The sequence below is a fragment of the Denticeps clupeoides genome, chromosome 19, assembly GCF_900700375.1.
Source record: "Denticeps clupeoides chromosome 19, fDenClu1.1, whole genome shotgun sequence".
In the NCBI taxonomy this organism is placed as follows: domain Eukaryota; kingdom Metazoa; phylum Chordata; class Actinopteri; order Clupeiformes; family Denticipitidae; genus Denticeps; species Denticeps clupeoides.
In genome coordinates, this window is record NC_041725.1 from 11,046,295 (window position 1) to 11,059,751 (window position 13,457).

General features: G+C 48.6%; 3 protein-coding genes across 5 annotated transcripts; 2 read left to right on the forward strand and 1 right to left on the reverse strand.

The window, feature by feature from the left end:
• The first annotated feature begins 668 nt into the window (after window positions 1–668).
• On the forward strand, window positions 669–4,917 carry LOC114769319 (gastrula zinc finger protein XlCGF26.1). 3 transcript variants are annotated; one of them, XM_028962219.1, is made up of 5 exons: window positions 669–984; window positions 1,457–1,712; window positions 2,083–2,162; window positions 2,256–2,337; window positions 2,853–4,914. In XM_028962219.1, exons 1-5 carry the CDS (start codon window positions 826–828, stop codon window positions 4,373–4,375), a joined length of 2,100 nt encoding a protein of 699 aa, XP_028818052.1. In that variant the 5' UTR covers window positions 669–825; the 3' UTR covers window positions 4,376–4,914. The 3 variants fall into 3 exon arrangements, with proteins under 3 accessions (XP_028818052.1, XP_028818053.1, XP_028818054.1); XM_028962220.1 differs by having other exon boundaries at window positions 853–988; window positions 2,853–4,917; XM_028962221.1 differs by lacking the exon at window positions 669–984 and adding an exon at window positions 1,077–1,257 and having other exon boundaries at window positions 2,853–4,917.
• A 167-nt stretch (window positions 4,918–5,084) lies between these two features.
• On the reverse strand, window positions 5,085–12,585 carry LOC114769627 (LRR receptor-like serine/threonine-protein kinase GHR1). Its single transcript, XM_028962817.1, has 7 exons — window positions 11,381–12,585; window positions 8,437–8,592; window positions 8,272–8,343; window positions 8,020–8,175; window positions 7,846–7,923; window positions 5,934–6,223; window positions 5,085–5,503 (listed from the first exon to the last, which is right to left on the reverse strand). The coding sequence occupies exons 1-7, from the start codon at window positions 12,583–12,585 to the stop codon at window positions 5,316–5,318; spliced, it is 2,145 nt and encodes a 714-aa protein (XP_028818650.1). The 3' UTR covers window positions 5,085–5,315.
• Window positions 5,571–9,649, forward strand: LOC114769089 (zinc finger protein 2 homolog). The gene is made up of 4 exons (XM_028961816.1): window positions 5,571–5,864; window positions 5,965–6,193; window positions 6,356–6,465; window positions 7,399–9,649. The coding sequence occupies exons 1-4, from the start codon at window positions 5,799–5,801 to the stop codon at window positions 8,788–8,790; spliced, it is 1,797 nt and encodes a 598-aa protein (XP_028817649.1). The 5' UTR covers window positions 5,571–5,798; the 3' UTR covers window positions 8,791–9,649.
• Window positions 12,586–13,457: the final 872 nt, after the last annotated feature.

A 13,457-nucleotide genomic window follows, 5' to 3' on the forward strand; every position in this document is an offset into this window, starting at 1 on the left:
ACACACACACACACACATATACATACATATATACACACACACACATATACTAATGACAGCTCTGTGGTTTGAAGTGAAAATAACCTTTAAATGAGATTTAGGGGAAACAGGACAGTTCATTTATGGGTCCGTTATTTAATCAGTGTGCTACGCTGAACTGGGATTTCCTGAAAAGTCATGGTGGAGAGTACGTGGAAGCCAGGACAGATTAATTATATTAAGATAATTTAATTTCACTTGCACTCTTGACCGGAGTGAGCAGTGTGATTAATTACATGGTTGTGTTTTTGGGGTCGTACTGGCAGGATTGGTTGAAGACAAGTTCACAATATGATTTAAGTTTACAGAAAAGTGATCACAGTGCAAGTGTAGGAATTAAAGTGAAAGTGAAGTAATTGTCACACGGCGCAGCACACAATTAAATGTGTCCTCTGCTTTCAATCCATCACCTTTGGTGAGTGTGGGTTGAATCTTGGGATTCAAACCGGCAACCTTCTGATTAAAGGTCCGCTTCCTAACCCACTAGGCCACCACTGTAAATGCTGACAAAACAATCCACCTGAACGTTCAAAACTTTTTTTCTACAGCTTGAAACTGAAACGAGTGGACTGTTGGAGCTTTTATTTTGACACAGCCACCTCCTTGCGTCACCGGAAGTAATAGTCGCAGTAAAGGTCATCGGTAAAGCTGTTCTATTGTGTCAGGCGAACGCTGACTTCACGGAGCTTTTCTCTCCGACCTGTCGTTCATGAACTTGCGCGGCGCTCGAACGTCCGAGTCTCTGCCGCCTTTATCTGAACGGAAATTCCGACCGCTGCCGGAGCGATGGCGAATTCCGGCGTGTTTCAGACGCAAACGACGTCCGTGCTGACGATACTGGCCGAAGTGGCGTTGGCGGAGATCTCGAAAGTTGTCTGCGAGGAGTTTGCCACGAGAACGGGGACTTCGGGCGACGGCCTGCCCAAGCCGGAGTCGGCGGGGACGGTAGGTAAATGGCAGCGAGCACGCCATCTTCATCATCCTCGATCATCTTTTAGCGCGCATCCGGTTCCTGCATGCGTGCGCCGCGCCGGGAGCTGAGCATGCAGGACACCTCAACTCATAGAATGTGCACCTTTACATTCACAGCATTTACCAGACGCCCTAATCCAGAGCGACTTACAGTCAGTAGTTACAGGGACAGTCCCCCCCCCTGAAGACACTCAGGGTTTAGTGTCTTGCTCAGGGACACGATGGTAGTAAGTGGGGTTTGAACAGGCGAGTGTGTTACCCACTAGGCTACTACCATCGTAGCAAAGCATGTGCATCTTTAAAACTGCAGTTGTGCCATGAAGGGCTGTAAATAAGTTGAAAACCATCGATGTTAATCAGCAATTCCAAAGTGAATTATGAACTGAAAAGGGTTTTTCTTTTTTCCCCTTTTTCTTTCTTCCTTCCTTATTTCAACCTCCGCCAGACAAGGATCACGTCCGTCATGGAGACCCTGGCGAAGGAGGCCGTGCGCAAGGTCTGCACCCTGTTCGCGGAGTGCACCGCGGTCTTGCAGAGGCAATACTGCTTGAGTCTGGCCGAGAACAAAGATCTGAGGAGGAGGCTCCGATCCATCCACGCTCGGCTGGGTTCCCTTAAAATCGCCGGGACGGAGGACCTGGTCAAGCTGGCCCAAGACCTGCCGTGTCAAGCCGAGGCGGCCAGTGCTGTAAAAGTAACCGGTACCCTCGGATTGCGTTCATCTGCTTTGGCCGAGCGTGTCTACAGTAGAACCCTCAAAGGGCGACCAAATAAAGACGAAAATAAGACAAACTCGCGAGGCTTTTCTGGATAAAATTGGCTTATTAATTTTGATAACCGCCGTCTGATAGCGTAGACGGGTTTTTCGTTCCACACCGTACTGCTTTTTTACAGGTTTATTATTAGTGTATTAATGAGCGTTTGAGCCTGATTAACGGCGCGTTCCCGGGCCACTTTAAGGCCCGTTTACTTCCATTTCACGACCACCTTTCTGCTCGGCCGTTCCGTCGTCAACATGATGGCGCGTTTAGTTTGTCAGCTTGTTGAGTGCGGAATCGTGTCTCTTCCCAGAGTTCAGGCCGTCCACGCTGAGGCTCTTGAGTGACGCACAGGATTCCCGGGATGCGCAGGCGGTCCTTGTAACAGAGGAGGTAGGTTTTTTTTTTTTTTTTTCTCTAATGAGGTTTGTTTGTTTTTACAACATTTTCCAAATTTTCATACGACCGCGAATCGTCTTTCTGCAGTTACATGCCGGGACAATTCCTTCCAGCGAGTTGTTAAATGAGCTGGATGGAGCCGTTCAAATTGAAACCTCAAATCAAGCAGGTACGTTGCAATTAAACCTGTGGCTTGTGTTCGGCCCTTCCTCATTACTATTATATATTATCAGCACAAAACGGCCCTGGTTCGCTTTGAGGGGGGGTTTATGGTCCCCTGGCCTTGCCGTAGACAGATCACATGAGACCCATCAGGAATTCAGCAGACTAATGAGAGGACCGAGTCCGCTTTGAGACGCGCTCACAATGTGAACACTGCATCCTTTTCTGTCGGTTCTAGTTTGGAGCCCGCAGTGATGCCATAGTGATAAACATTTACCTACAATGACTAACAAACGCGCTTGGGTTCCTCAATACAGTTACATCGACAGCATTTACCGGACGCCCTTATCCAGAGCGACTTACAGTCAGTAGTTACAGGGACAGTCCCCCCTGGAGACACTCAGGGTTAAGTGTCTTGCTCAGGAACACGATGGTAGTAAGTGGGGTTTGAACCCGGGTCTTGAACCCCCTTTTGGCTTACAGATGAATAAAATGACGGTGTTGCTGTTTTTTTTCCCCCAGTGACGGGCAGTCGGTGCAGCGTAGGTCGGTCCCGGCCAGGACTCCTTGACTCGGCTTCTTGCGTCATTGAGTCTCGCGCGGCGCGGAAGGCGACTCCGGCCCGGCCCAAGAAGACTCCGCGCAGGGGCCCTTCCTCGAGTCGGCAGAGGTCCGGCCCGGGCGCCGGCGCGGCCCAGAGGAAGTCGCTCGCGGTCAACATCAGCCTGGACCCGCGCTCGGAAGCGGCCCGAGAAAAAAAGGCTTTCAAATGCGACAGATGCGACAAGACCTTCCCCCTCTACAGCCTGCTAACGGGCCACCAAAAAGTGCACGCGGACGAGAAACCGCACAGCTGCGGCAAATGCCGGAAGAGGTACCTGCACCTCAAAGCCCTCAACCGGCACATGATGTGCCACGAGAAGAACTTCGTCTGTCCGCAATGCGGCCGGGGCTTCTGCAACGAGAGGGCCCTGCGGACCCACGAGCTGGTCCACGCCAAGGTCAAGCCGTTCACCTGCGGCCTGTGCGGCCAGGGCTTCACCGTGCGGCGCAGCATGGTGGTGCACCAGAGGCTGCACACCGGCGAGAAGCCGTACGCCTGCGGCACGTGCGGCAAGCGCTTCACGCAGTCCAGCCAGCTGTCGCAGCACGCGCGCGTGCACTCCGAGGAGCGGCCGTACCAGTGCGGCCGCTGCGACAAGGCCTTCCGCAGCTCGCAGACGCTCAAGGCGCACCAGATGGTGCACACCGGCGAGAAGCCGCACAAGTGCGGCGTGTGCGGCAAGAGCTTCAGCCTCTCGGTGAACCTCAAGCGGCACGCGCTGATCCACACGGGCGCCAAGCCGTACGTGTGCGAGATCTGCGGCAAGAGCTTCAACCAGCGGAGCATCCTGAAGGGCCACATGCAGGTGCACATCGGCGAGAAGCCGTTCATGTGCGACGTGTGCGGCAAGGCCTTCGTCTACAACTACGCGCTGAAGAACCACCTGCTGACGCACAGCAGGGGCCCCGGGCCCCGGCAGCGGCCGGAGCCGGCCAACCCGCAGCGCTGCGAGGTCTGCGGCAAGTGCTACAGCTCGGCGGCGTCCCTCAAGCTGCACGTGCAGCTGCACACGGGCGAGAAGCCGCACCAGTGCCCCACCTGCGGCAAGGCCTTCGCCCAGAAGAGCGCGTGCAACACGCACCAGAAGCTGCACAGCGGCGAGAAGGCGCACGCCTGCGCGTACTGCGGCCGGCCCTTCGCCCTGGCCAACTCGCTGCGGGCGCACGAGCGCATCCACACCGGCGAGAAGCCGTACCCCTGCGCCACCTGCGGCGCGGCCTTCCGGCTGGTCAGCAACCTCAGGCGGCACGAGCGGGTCCACACGGGCGAGAGGCCGTTCGGCTGCCGCGTGTGCGGCAAGGGCTTCGCCCAGGCCAACAACCTGAAGGCGCACATGCACGTGCACACGGGAGAGAAGCCGTACGCGTGCGCCAAGTGCGGCAAGAGCTTCGCCTACGCCAGAAACCTCAAAGAGCACAAATGTGTGCAGTGGAAAACGTAGAATAAAAATCAGGCGCGGAGGACACGAATCGCGGTGCGCAGTGTGCCGTGTTGTGTGTATCACCGCGATAAAACAATCACTTCTGTGTACATAACAGGATCCATTTATGCGAGGTTAGTGCCGTAAGACCATTAAAAACATTAAAAGCTGATGCGCCTGGTTTTGTGTGTGCGCGCTATTGTTGGATATCAAGGGTCAAACTTTTACCAATAGAAGACGTCACATAGTTCTGTAGTTGTGCGCCAATTATATTAAGAAAAACAGCATCACATGGAAATGGCAACAGAAAACTACAGTATCAGTCAGTTCTACGCGTGGAATCTCTACAAGCATGCAGAGCTGAACAGATCAAATAAAGAAAGGGTGAACTGAACAAAGTTTTTTTTTTTTTTTTTTTATTACTAAGACGATTTTAACCTAAACATCATTACATGTGTCCATGCACAATTCAAATTTTCAAATTTTATTTGTCACATACATAGTCATACGCGATATGATATGCAGTGAAATGCTTTTTGCGACTGTTACAGACCACAGTATTGCAAATGCTGCAAGTATACAATGAACCAAAATGCAAATATTGCAAACATAACCAAATATCACACTTTTACATCTTTAACATAAAATATGTGCAAATGAGTGAAAGACAATGTTTAAAGAAAAGAGCAGTAAAGTAAAAAGCGTTCCACCCTTTTTTCAGGGAGGAAGGTGCCTTTATTTAGAAGCAAAACATCAAACTGATCAAATTCGAAATAGATTATTCTGTATAAACCCGTTGTAAGTATTTATGAACATGCTTGGGACTTTTATTTTGACACGACGCGTCCTGCGCCGGAGAGGCGACCTGCCGCTCGGTCCGAGAACTAAACATTCGCGAGTTTTCTGCTCCCTTTAGCATGTGGCGACTGGCGGTGACAGAAAATCTCAAGCAATCTGGTGCCTAATTCATCATAAATAAAATGTCGATTGTGCAGTCCGAGGTGGTGTCTATCCTGGATTTTGTTGTTAAAACTACTATAACAGAGATGACAAAAGTTCTCGAGATACGGTGTCGGCAGTCAGAGGATGGGATTTCTGCTGAGCGTCGAAACAATCCGACTGAAATGACGGTAAGGTCTCTATCTATCTATATATATATATATATATATATATATATATATATGTTTGCTAAACAGTCTAGATTTAGTTTGTCAGAAGTCTCGACAGATTCTGCAGCGGCGCGACTCGGACCCGCTCCCGCGGAATAGAAATAGATGTAGTAGTTGCGCTACTGGCGTTGCACGGTTCGGCTTTTGTGTGCGTGCCGGGTGGAACGGAGGTACTTTCGTGTCGTAGTTCGCTTGTTCTCGATTCGTACACACAGCGCGATTTCGCGGCGCCATTTTGTATCGACTCGGCCCGTCATTCTAGCCGCTGTACGTCTATGTCCGGTGTAATGGCTGCGTCGGGGTTCGAGCACCGTGTCGCCATGTCGTCCTACGCTGAGCAAGTATGTGACAAGTGCGAGTAAGAAGTGAAACGTTCGTTTCGGTCGTGGAAAGAGATGCAAACCGGTCACCTCTGCTCCTCTGAATGTCTTTCTGTTCCAGGCTCAGTTGGCGACTATATTGGAAATGGTGGCCAAGCAGGCAGTCGAGAGGATTTGCAAGCTTTTCAACGAGTGCTCCGCGGTTCTGCGCCTGGAGGCGTCCCAGACCCAGACCGAGAACCAGCAGCTGAAGAGGCGAGTGCACCTGATGGGCCAGCAGGGCAGGCCTGACCCGCAGAAGCCAAACCCGGAGGTTCTCTTCGTAGACCAGCCGGACGACCCACACGCCGGTGAACGTTGCTTCGTTGTCGTATGTCTTGCTGAATTTGAATGCTTGCACGCATTTGACTTGTCTAAACGGCTCTTGTAATCTATGTAAGGACGGTGTATAATAAGAATTGTGTGAAGGCCTGTGTATAAAATGCTGTTTCTTATCGGATTGTAAATTCCAGACCCCGGAACTACTGCGGAAGGCAGAGGCTCGCCTACCATCCAGTGCTGGTCCGACCGGGAGCCTTTGGTTGGAGAGGCAGCAGGTCATCATCACGTCACGGAGGAAGAGGTGGGTGCATCAGAGTACATTCCAGCACACAAGCAGAGAAAGGAAGTTCCGGCGGTATCCAACTGTCATTGAGAAACAGGATATTTCAGAGTCTCACACACACATAGCATGCTTGTGTGAGTACTTGTAAGGATGGTTGTAGCCTAGTGGGTTTGACAGTCGCTTAAAAAGTCCCTGGTTCAAACCCCACTTGCTACCATCGTGTCCATGGGCAGGACACTTAACCCTGCATGTCTCCTGTGTGATTGTCAGTAACTACTGATTGTAAAGCACTATGGATAAAGGTGTCTGATAAATGCTGTAAATATATACACACACACACACACACACACACACACACAGTACAGGCCAAAAGTTTGGACGCACCTTCTCATTCAATATGTTTTATTTTCATGAGCATTTACATTTGGTAGATTCTCACTGAAGGCAACACGTGTGGAGTTATGTACTTAACAAAAAAAGGTGAAATAACTGAAAACATGTTTTATATTCTATTTTCTTTGCTCTGATTTCTGCTTTGCACACTCTTGCCATTCTCTCGATGAGCTTCAAGAGGTCGTCACCTGAAATGGTTTTCCAACAGTCTTGAAGGAGTTCCCAGAGGTGTTTAGCACTTGTTGGCCCCTTTGCCTTCACTCTGCGGTCCTGCTCACCCCAAACCATCTGGATTGGGTTCAGGTCCGGTGACTGTGGAGGCCAGGTCTCCACTTTTTGTTAAGTACATAACTCTACATGTGTTCATTCATAGTTTTGATGCCTTCAGTGAGAATCTACCAACGTAAATGGTCATGAAAATAAAGAAAACACCTTGAATGAGAAGGTGTGTTCAAGTACTGGCCAAGTTTTGGTCCAGTACTGTAGGTATGCATGCGTGTGTATGTGTGTGTGTGTGTGTGTGTGTATATAATTCCCTTATATTTCTGTCCCCCACAGTGCAACAGTACAGAGCAAAATGGCAATATTACCATAAAAGAGGAACGCCTTGAGGACTACGTACGGAGTGCCTGTGCTGAGAGGGCAGATCCTGTAGAATTGGCGGCCAGTATAGTGCTGCCATCTCCTGCTGAGGAAGAGGAGGGGGAGGCCAGTGTCACCAAAGGCAACATGTCTTCTTGTGATGCTAGAGATGAAACGGCGTCCAGTGGGTTGAGGAATTCTGACCGTTTGGGGAGGGGCCAGGGCCCTCGTCTGGCGGGGAAGCCGCTGAGCTGCAGTCTGTGTAAGAAGACCTTCAGCAAGCAGATTCAGCTGAGGGCGCACCAGGCAGTTCACACAGCAGCGGAGAAGCCCTTTAAGTGTTCCCACTGCGGTCGAAGGTTTACATTAAAGCGAAGGCTGGAGATCCATCAGCTTATTCACGCCGGAGAATGGCCTGACGACCTTGACGGCGGGCACCACGACCCCGGAGCGGACTTCACTTGTACCGTGTGCTCGAAGTCCTTCAGGCGCCTGTACAGCCTGAAGAAGCACCAGATGATCCACACAGGGGAGAAGGCCTACTGCTGCGGCAAGTGCGGCAAGGGCTTCAGAATCGCCGGCAATCTGTACCGGCACCTGCGCATCCACACCGGCGAGAGACCCTTCTCCTGCCAGGTCTGCAGCAAGAGCTTCAACCAAGCCGACACGCTAAAGGCCCACCAGCGGATCCACACCGGCGAGAAGCCCTTCAGCTGCAAGACGTGCGGGAAGTCCTTCGCCCAGCGGAGCGGCCTGAAAATGCACCAGCGCATGCACCTCGGACAGAAGTCCTTCATGTGCGTCCTGTGCGGGGCGGTGACCGGCTGCGCCGAGTCGCTACGAACTCACCTGCAGACCCACTCCATGGAGATGCCGCGCCAGTGCCTGGTGTGCGGCGAGAACCTGCGGTCCTTCCCCGCGCTGAGGACGCACCAGTGTCTCCACGGCGACAAGCCTCACACGTGTGACCTGTGCGGCAAGAGCTTCAAGTCGTCCAGCTACTTGAAGACCCACCTGAAGGCCCACACCGGAGAAAAGCCCTTCTGCTGCAAGCTGTGCGGCAAGACCTTCACGCAGCACAGCAGCCTGAAGACGCACCAGAGCATCCACACCGGCGAGAAGCCCTTCAGCTGCGACGTCTGCGGGAAGACCTTCGGCAGCGTGGGCAACCTGAACCGGCACCAGCGCATACACACCGGGGAGAAGCCCTTCAAGTGCGACCTGTGCGGCAAGAGCTTTAACCAAGGCAACACGCTGAAATCTCACCAGCGCGTCCACACCGGCGAGAAACCGTACATGTGCGACAAGTGCGGGAAGAGCTTCTCCTACCTGAGAAACCTCAAACAGCACAAGTGTATTTACGGCTGAAGGACCGGGAACCGAATAGAAGACTCATTACTAAATATCATATTTGACTGATATATAATTTTTTTTTTTTTTTTATGGTTACCCCAAATGTAAGGCATACACCACGTTTTCAGACTGAGAGAGTGTACGGCGTGCACCCGATGCCCCGTGGGATCAGGTTAATTTTTACATCACACAGCAGTGCCTCATCTTTTGGCCTCGCCTTATTTGCCCGCCTCCATGTGGCTGCTGCACTGTTGCGAAGTGGGGTGTGTGTGTATTATCGCAACTCCGTATAAAGTAGTATGCCAGGTCACGTCAGTTCCTTTTCCCTTTTTTTTTTTTGGCCATATATGTATGATCGCGGTGGTTGATAATTTAGGGAACAAAAAAAAAAACGTTGCTTTCCTGTCACCATTAAAAAAAAATGCATTCATAGCCAGTGGTGCTGTTTTTATGATTCTGAAGCAAATGTATGAATCTCAAATAATGTTGAGGAATAAATTGGTCATCCTCTGAAATAAGAGTTTCAATAGGGATATGTTGCAGAATCAATTTGTTTGGATGTATGTATTTAAGCAGCATTTTACAGGAAGTGAGCATGATGTGGGACAAAATCTGCAGTGGAATTTGTGTGTGTGTGTGTGTGTGTGTGTGAGGGAGAGTGAGAGGTAGCGATTACTTCCACAGCACCTATTGTGTGTTTGTTTACATGCCAGTAAACATCTTTTCCAGTCCTTTGTCCCTTCTAGGCCCCTGTGGACACCTATTTCTGTCTGTATGATGTAATGTGGCATCATGTCACGTGGAGTCGGAATGCAGTATTTTTATTTTTGCAGCAAATAGAATGGAATATAGATCATAGCTTCTAAAATCCCCAGATATTTAGTCTGCATATTTATTTGTGTCACAAATGTACGTGGGCTGTTGCCTGTGCCCACAGACGTCTCTGCGCACGGAATCTATTGTTCAATAGTTTGTCCCCACAAAACATCAACTGATAAGTTGAAGAATCAAGACCACATCTACAGACGGATATTATGTGGGGTGGTACTCGCCTAGTGGGTAACACACTCGCCTATGAAGCAGAAGACCCAGGTTCAAATCCCACTTGACTTGCATTGTGTCCCTGAGCAGGACACTTAACCCTAAGTTGCTCCAGGGTGACTGTCCCTGTAACAACAAGTTAAGGGCGTCTGATAAATGCTGTAAATGTAAAAAGATTAAGAACAGGAAGTCGCCAATTCCATTTTTCACTCCATTAATGGCAGTGGTGGCTTGAGTCACCTAGGTCATTAAAGTCATTGTCTGTATGATTGAGGCATACCTTTGTCACTTTGATCCCCCCCCCCCAAAAAAAAGCCGGTATTACTGTAATAGCCGTCGCTCCCGGCGGCAAGTGGAAAGCGTGGCAGTTTCCTGAACTGACCCGAACAAACCGGGAAATTAAGAGCGCAACCGAAGGGAGAACACTTTATCTCAAGGACGCCAGAAAAGGGACAAAATTTCAGGGGCACACGGGGTTGATGAGCGGACATCCTCCCTCGTGAAACATTTATCGGGCACCGGAAGGCGACTTCATGTGACCTCTGCCCCATCGGGGGGACTGTAGTGATTTATGTCCTCTGATATCCTCTCAGTTCACCAATAAACGGATGTTGTAAAACACGTAGGCCTCTACCTGTACAGAAGTCCGGTAGGATTGGGATGTTTTAATCTTTGCGGGTTCAAATCCCGAATTGCCAAGGAGCCACTGAGGTCCCCTCTGAGCAAGGTACCAGCCAAACACGCTGCTCCCTGGATTCTTCTTCTCACTACGGGTGATGAGTTAAATACGGAGGACACATTTTGTTTGTGTGCACTATGTTCTGTGCTGTGCATCACAATGACAATCACTTTCAATCTGTATTTTCTCACTTTTATTATTCTTAAGGACCCCAGTCTCTCCAAAAACATGGTCAAATCCGCTTGACAGGCTTATGTTTACACAAAGATGCCTAGACAGACAGCCTTCCTTTGTTTATCTCTCTGGACTGCCTCTGACGTAGGCTTACGGCAGAAATAGTTGCTGAAGTATCATTTAGATTAAGTATGCTTTCCTCTTAGTGGCAGTGGCACTTCCTCCTCCTCACCCCCGCTGAAAAATGAAGGGGTCAGCCCTCACCGGGCCTCCACCCTCGTTTTCCTCAAATAACCCTCATAAGGCGTTACCGCTACTTACAACACTAATGCCATTAAGCTTTTATTTGAATGTAATAGCTTAGTATGATTCTTGGTTAATACGACTGTAGCTAATAGTAAATTATCTAATTAAGCACAGTGTCAGTAGTGGGTTGCTATATATATATAAAGCACAAATGTGAAGCAACTCAAAGAATGAAATATTGGAAAAGAAAATAACCATATTTCTTGGTTTCAAGTCTGCTTTTACACACAAAAAAAGTCTATGCCATGCAATGAACAATATATGTAAGCTTTCTCTCTCTCTCTCTCTCTCTCTATATATATATATATATATATATACACACACACACACACACACTATATTTCACAAATATAGCCATAAACCCCAAACATGGCCAATATCAGATTCATTTCAAGGAGCCAAGACCCTGTGAAGACACCTGCATGGTTGGCGCAGTGCTCAGTGAGTGTTGTGGAGGACGTTTCAGGGTTGTGTGTGTCAAAACATGTCGGACGGTCCTTCAGCTTCTTGCCATGGGTGATCCACGCACACATATGCTTGAAATGAGCAGAAGAGCAGTCCCATGGGTTTCCGTCCAGGTAGATCTCCCGAAGGGACTTAAGGTGAAGCAGAGTGACATTTGTAAGAATCTGAATTTGGTTGGACTTGAGGGAGAGCACCTTGAGATGATGCTGGTTTTGGAAGAGGTGTCTCGGAATTTGTGAAAGTTTGTTATTGTCCACATGGAGGTGCTGGAGCCGTTTCAGTTTTTTTAGTAAACTGGAAGGTAGTTCAGAGATCTGATTATTGTCAAGTTGTAACTCATGAAGGTGTGAGACCTGGTGAAAAAGTTTTGGCGGAATTCTGGAAATTATGTTCCGGTCCAATTGAAGCTCTTTCAACACCGTGAGATTATTAAACAAGCCTTCGTTTAGTGATTCTAGGCAGTTGTGATAGAGTTTAAGGACCTTTAGTTTACTCATCTTTTGAAATACATGTAAAGGTAATGACTGTAGCCGATTGAAGCTCAAATCCAGCGTTGTAAGGCCACTCAGACCCCAGAAGGAACCTCCAGTCACTGTGCTGAGGTTATTGTTCCTCAGGTCCAGCGTACGTAAATTCACAAGTACAGAAAATGCATTATCTGGCAGACTGTTGATCATGTTATGGTGAAGATCCAGCTTTTGAAGTTGTGGGATGTCTGCAAATGCATCCATGGGTAAAACATTTAGGCGGTTGCTGCTGAGATCTAGTTCATTGAGATGCTTTGCACCTCTGAAACTCCCATTTTTAACACTGGTGAGATTGTTGTGTGACAACAAGAGCCGAGTGAGGTTGTCTGTGGCTTCAAAAACACCTTCCTCTAGTATTTTTATTCTGTTAAAACTCAAGTGCAGGTCTTCAAGCACTGGGACTCCCTCTAGTGCCCAGATTGGCAGCCTATGAATTTGATTGAGGCTCAGCATAAGGAATTTCAGTTGGTCTAAGCCTTTGAGAGAACCTGGATTTAGAGCTTCTATGAGATTCTCGCTCAGATCCAGGTAGGTCAGTGCCCCTAATCCCTGAAACATCCCAGGAAATATCGCTCTCAGGCCATTACCCGGAAGGTACAGTTTTACAAGAGCGCTCATGTTGGGCAGGGTCATGTTAGCCGTCCATGACATGTTGAGATGATTTTTTGTGAGATCTAAGATTTGGAGTTTTTCTAAACCATCTTTGGGTAAAACCTGGATCATGTTATGCATGGTGTAGAGCTTCGTGGTTCCTGAAGGCAGAGCAGGAATCTCTTGCAGACGCTTTTCTGGACAGTTCACTGTGTTTTCCAAGCAGTTGCAGGACGCTGGACATGCTTCCACTGCAGAGAGCACAGCAATGACCAGGCTGAGGAGCACCAACATCTTCATGTACGGAGATCTGAGAGAAAGTGCAGTGTTCAGAATGGGCCATTTCCTGTGCTCAACATAAAGACTTAGTTTTCAAGAGAATATAAAAAGCTAAATCTATGTCCTAGTACATTTATTCATTTCAAAAATATTACTTCATTTTCGAAAAAAAAAAAAAACTAATATTAAGTGTTAAGAGTTGGCAATTTGGCCTCTCAACTCCAAATTCATGGTTAAAATCTCATCTTGGACCTTATCTGTTTGGGATCTGCATGCCCTCTTCATGTTGGCGCAGGTTTCCTCTGTCTGTTGCCTGCAGACGCTCATTAAAGTAAAAAAAGTATTTCCATTTTTGACTCATCATCCAGAGTGCCTTCGAAGGGAATAGTTTTGACGTTTGATGTTTTTCATCTCAACAAATTCTCAACATTTTCTTAACGTTGCCATTTTCTTTTTTCTGTTTTTTTTTTTTTTTTTTAAAGAAACCTTGACCAGCACATCTTGACACTCCAGTCTGCTTTGATAAGACCTTGCTGATACAGTATAACTACCTTGTTTGCTCTATAAGTTTAAAGCTCCTACACATTTACTGTTTTAGTCATTTACGTGGTTTCAACTTA

What these genes read in the sequence shown, in the direction of transcription:
- LOC114769319 (XM_028962219.1), top strand. Translation starts at nt 826, where the DNA reads ATGGCGAATTCCGGCGTGTTTCAGACGCAAACGACGTCCGTGCTGACG. An exon ending in CAGTGCTGTAAAAGTAACCG is followed by an intron (nt 1,713 to 2,082) that starts GTACCCTCGGAT and finishes GTCTCTTCCCAG; the next exon opens with AGTTCAGGCCGTCCACGCTG. An exon ending in CGGTCCTTGTAACAGAGGAG is followed by an intron (nt 2,163 to 2,255) that starts GTAGGTTTTTTT and finishes GTCTTTCTGCAG; the next exon opens with TTACATGCCGGGACAATTCC.
- LOC114769089 (XM_028961816.1), top strand. Translation starts at nt 5,799, where the DNA reads ATGTCCGGTGTAATGGCTGCGTCGGGGTTCGAGCACCGTGTCGCCATG. An exon ending in GCCGGACGACCCACACGCCG is followed by an intron (nt 6,194 to 6,355) that starts GTGAACGTTGCT and finishes TGTAAATTCCAG; the next exon opens with ACCCCGGAACTACTGCGGAA. An exon ending in ATCACGTCACGGAGGAAGAG is followed by an intron (nt 6,466 to 7,398) that starts GTGGGTGCATCA and finishes TGTCCCCCACAG; the next exon opens with TGCAACAGTACAGAGCAAAA.
- LOC114769627 (XM_028962817.1), bottom strand. Translation starts at nt 12,585, where the DNA reads ATGAGCGCTCTTGTAAAACTGTACCTTCCGGGTAATGGCCTGAGAGCG. An exon ending in TCTCCGGTGTGGGCCTTCAG is followed by an intron (nt 8,344 to 8,436) that starts GTGGGTCTTCAA and finishes GTGCGTCCTCAG; the next exon opens with CGCGGGGAAGGACCGCAGGT. An exon ending in TCCATGGAGTGGGTCTGCAG is followed by an intron (nt 8,176 to 8,271) that starts GTGAGTTCGTAG and finishes GTGCATTTTCAG; the next exon opens with GCCGCTCCGCTGGGCGAAGG.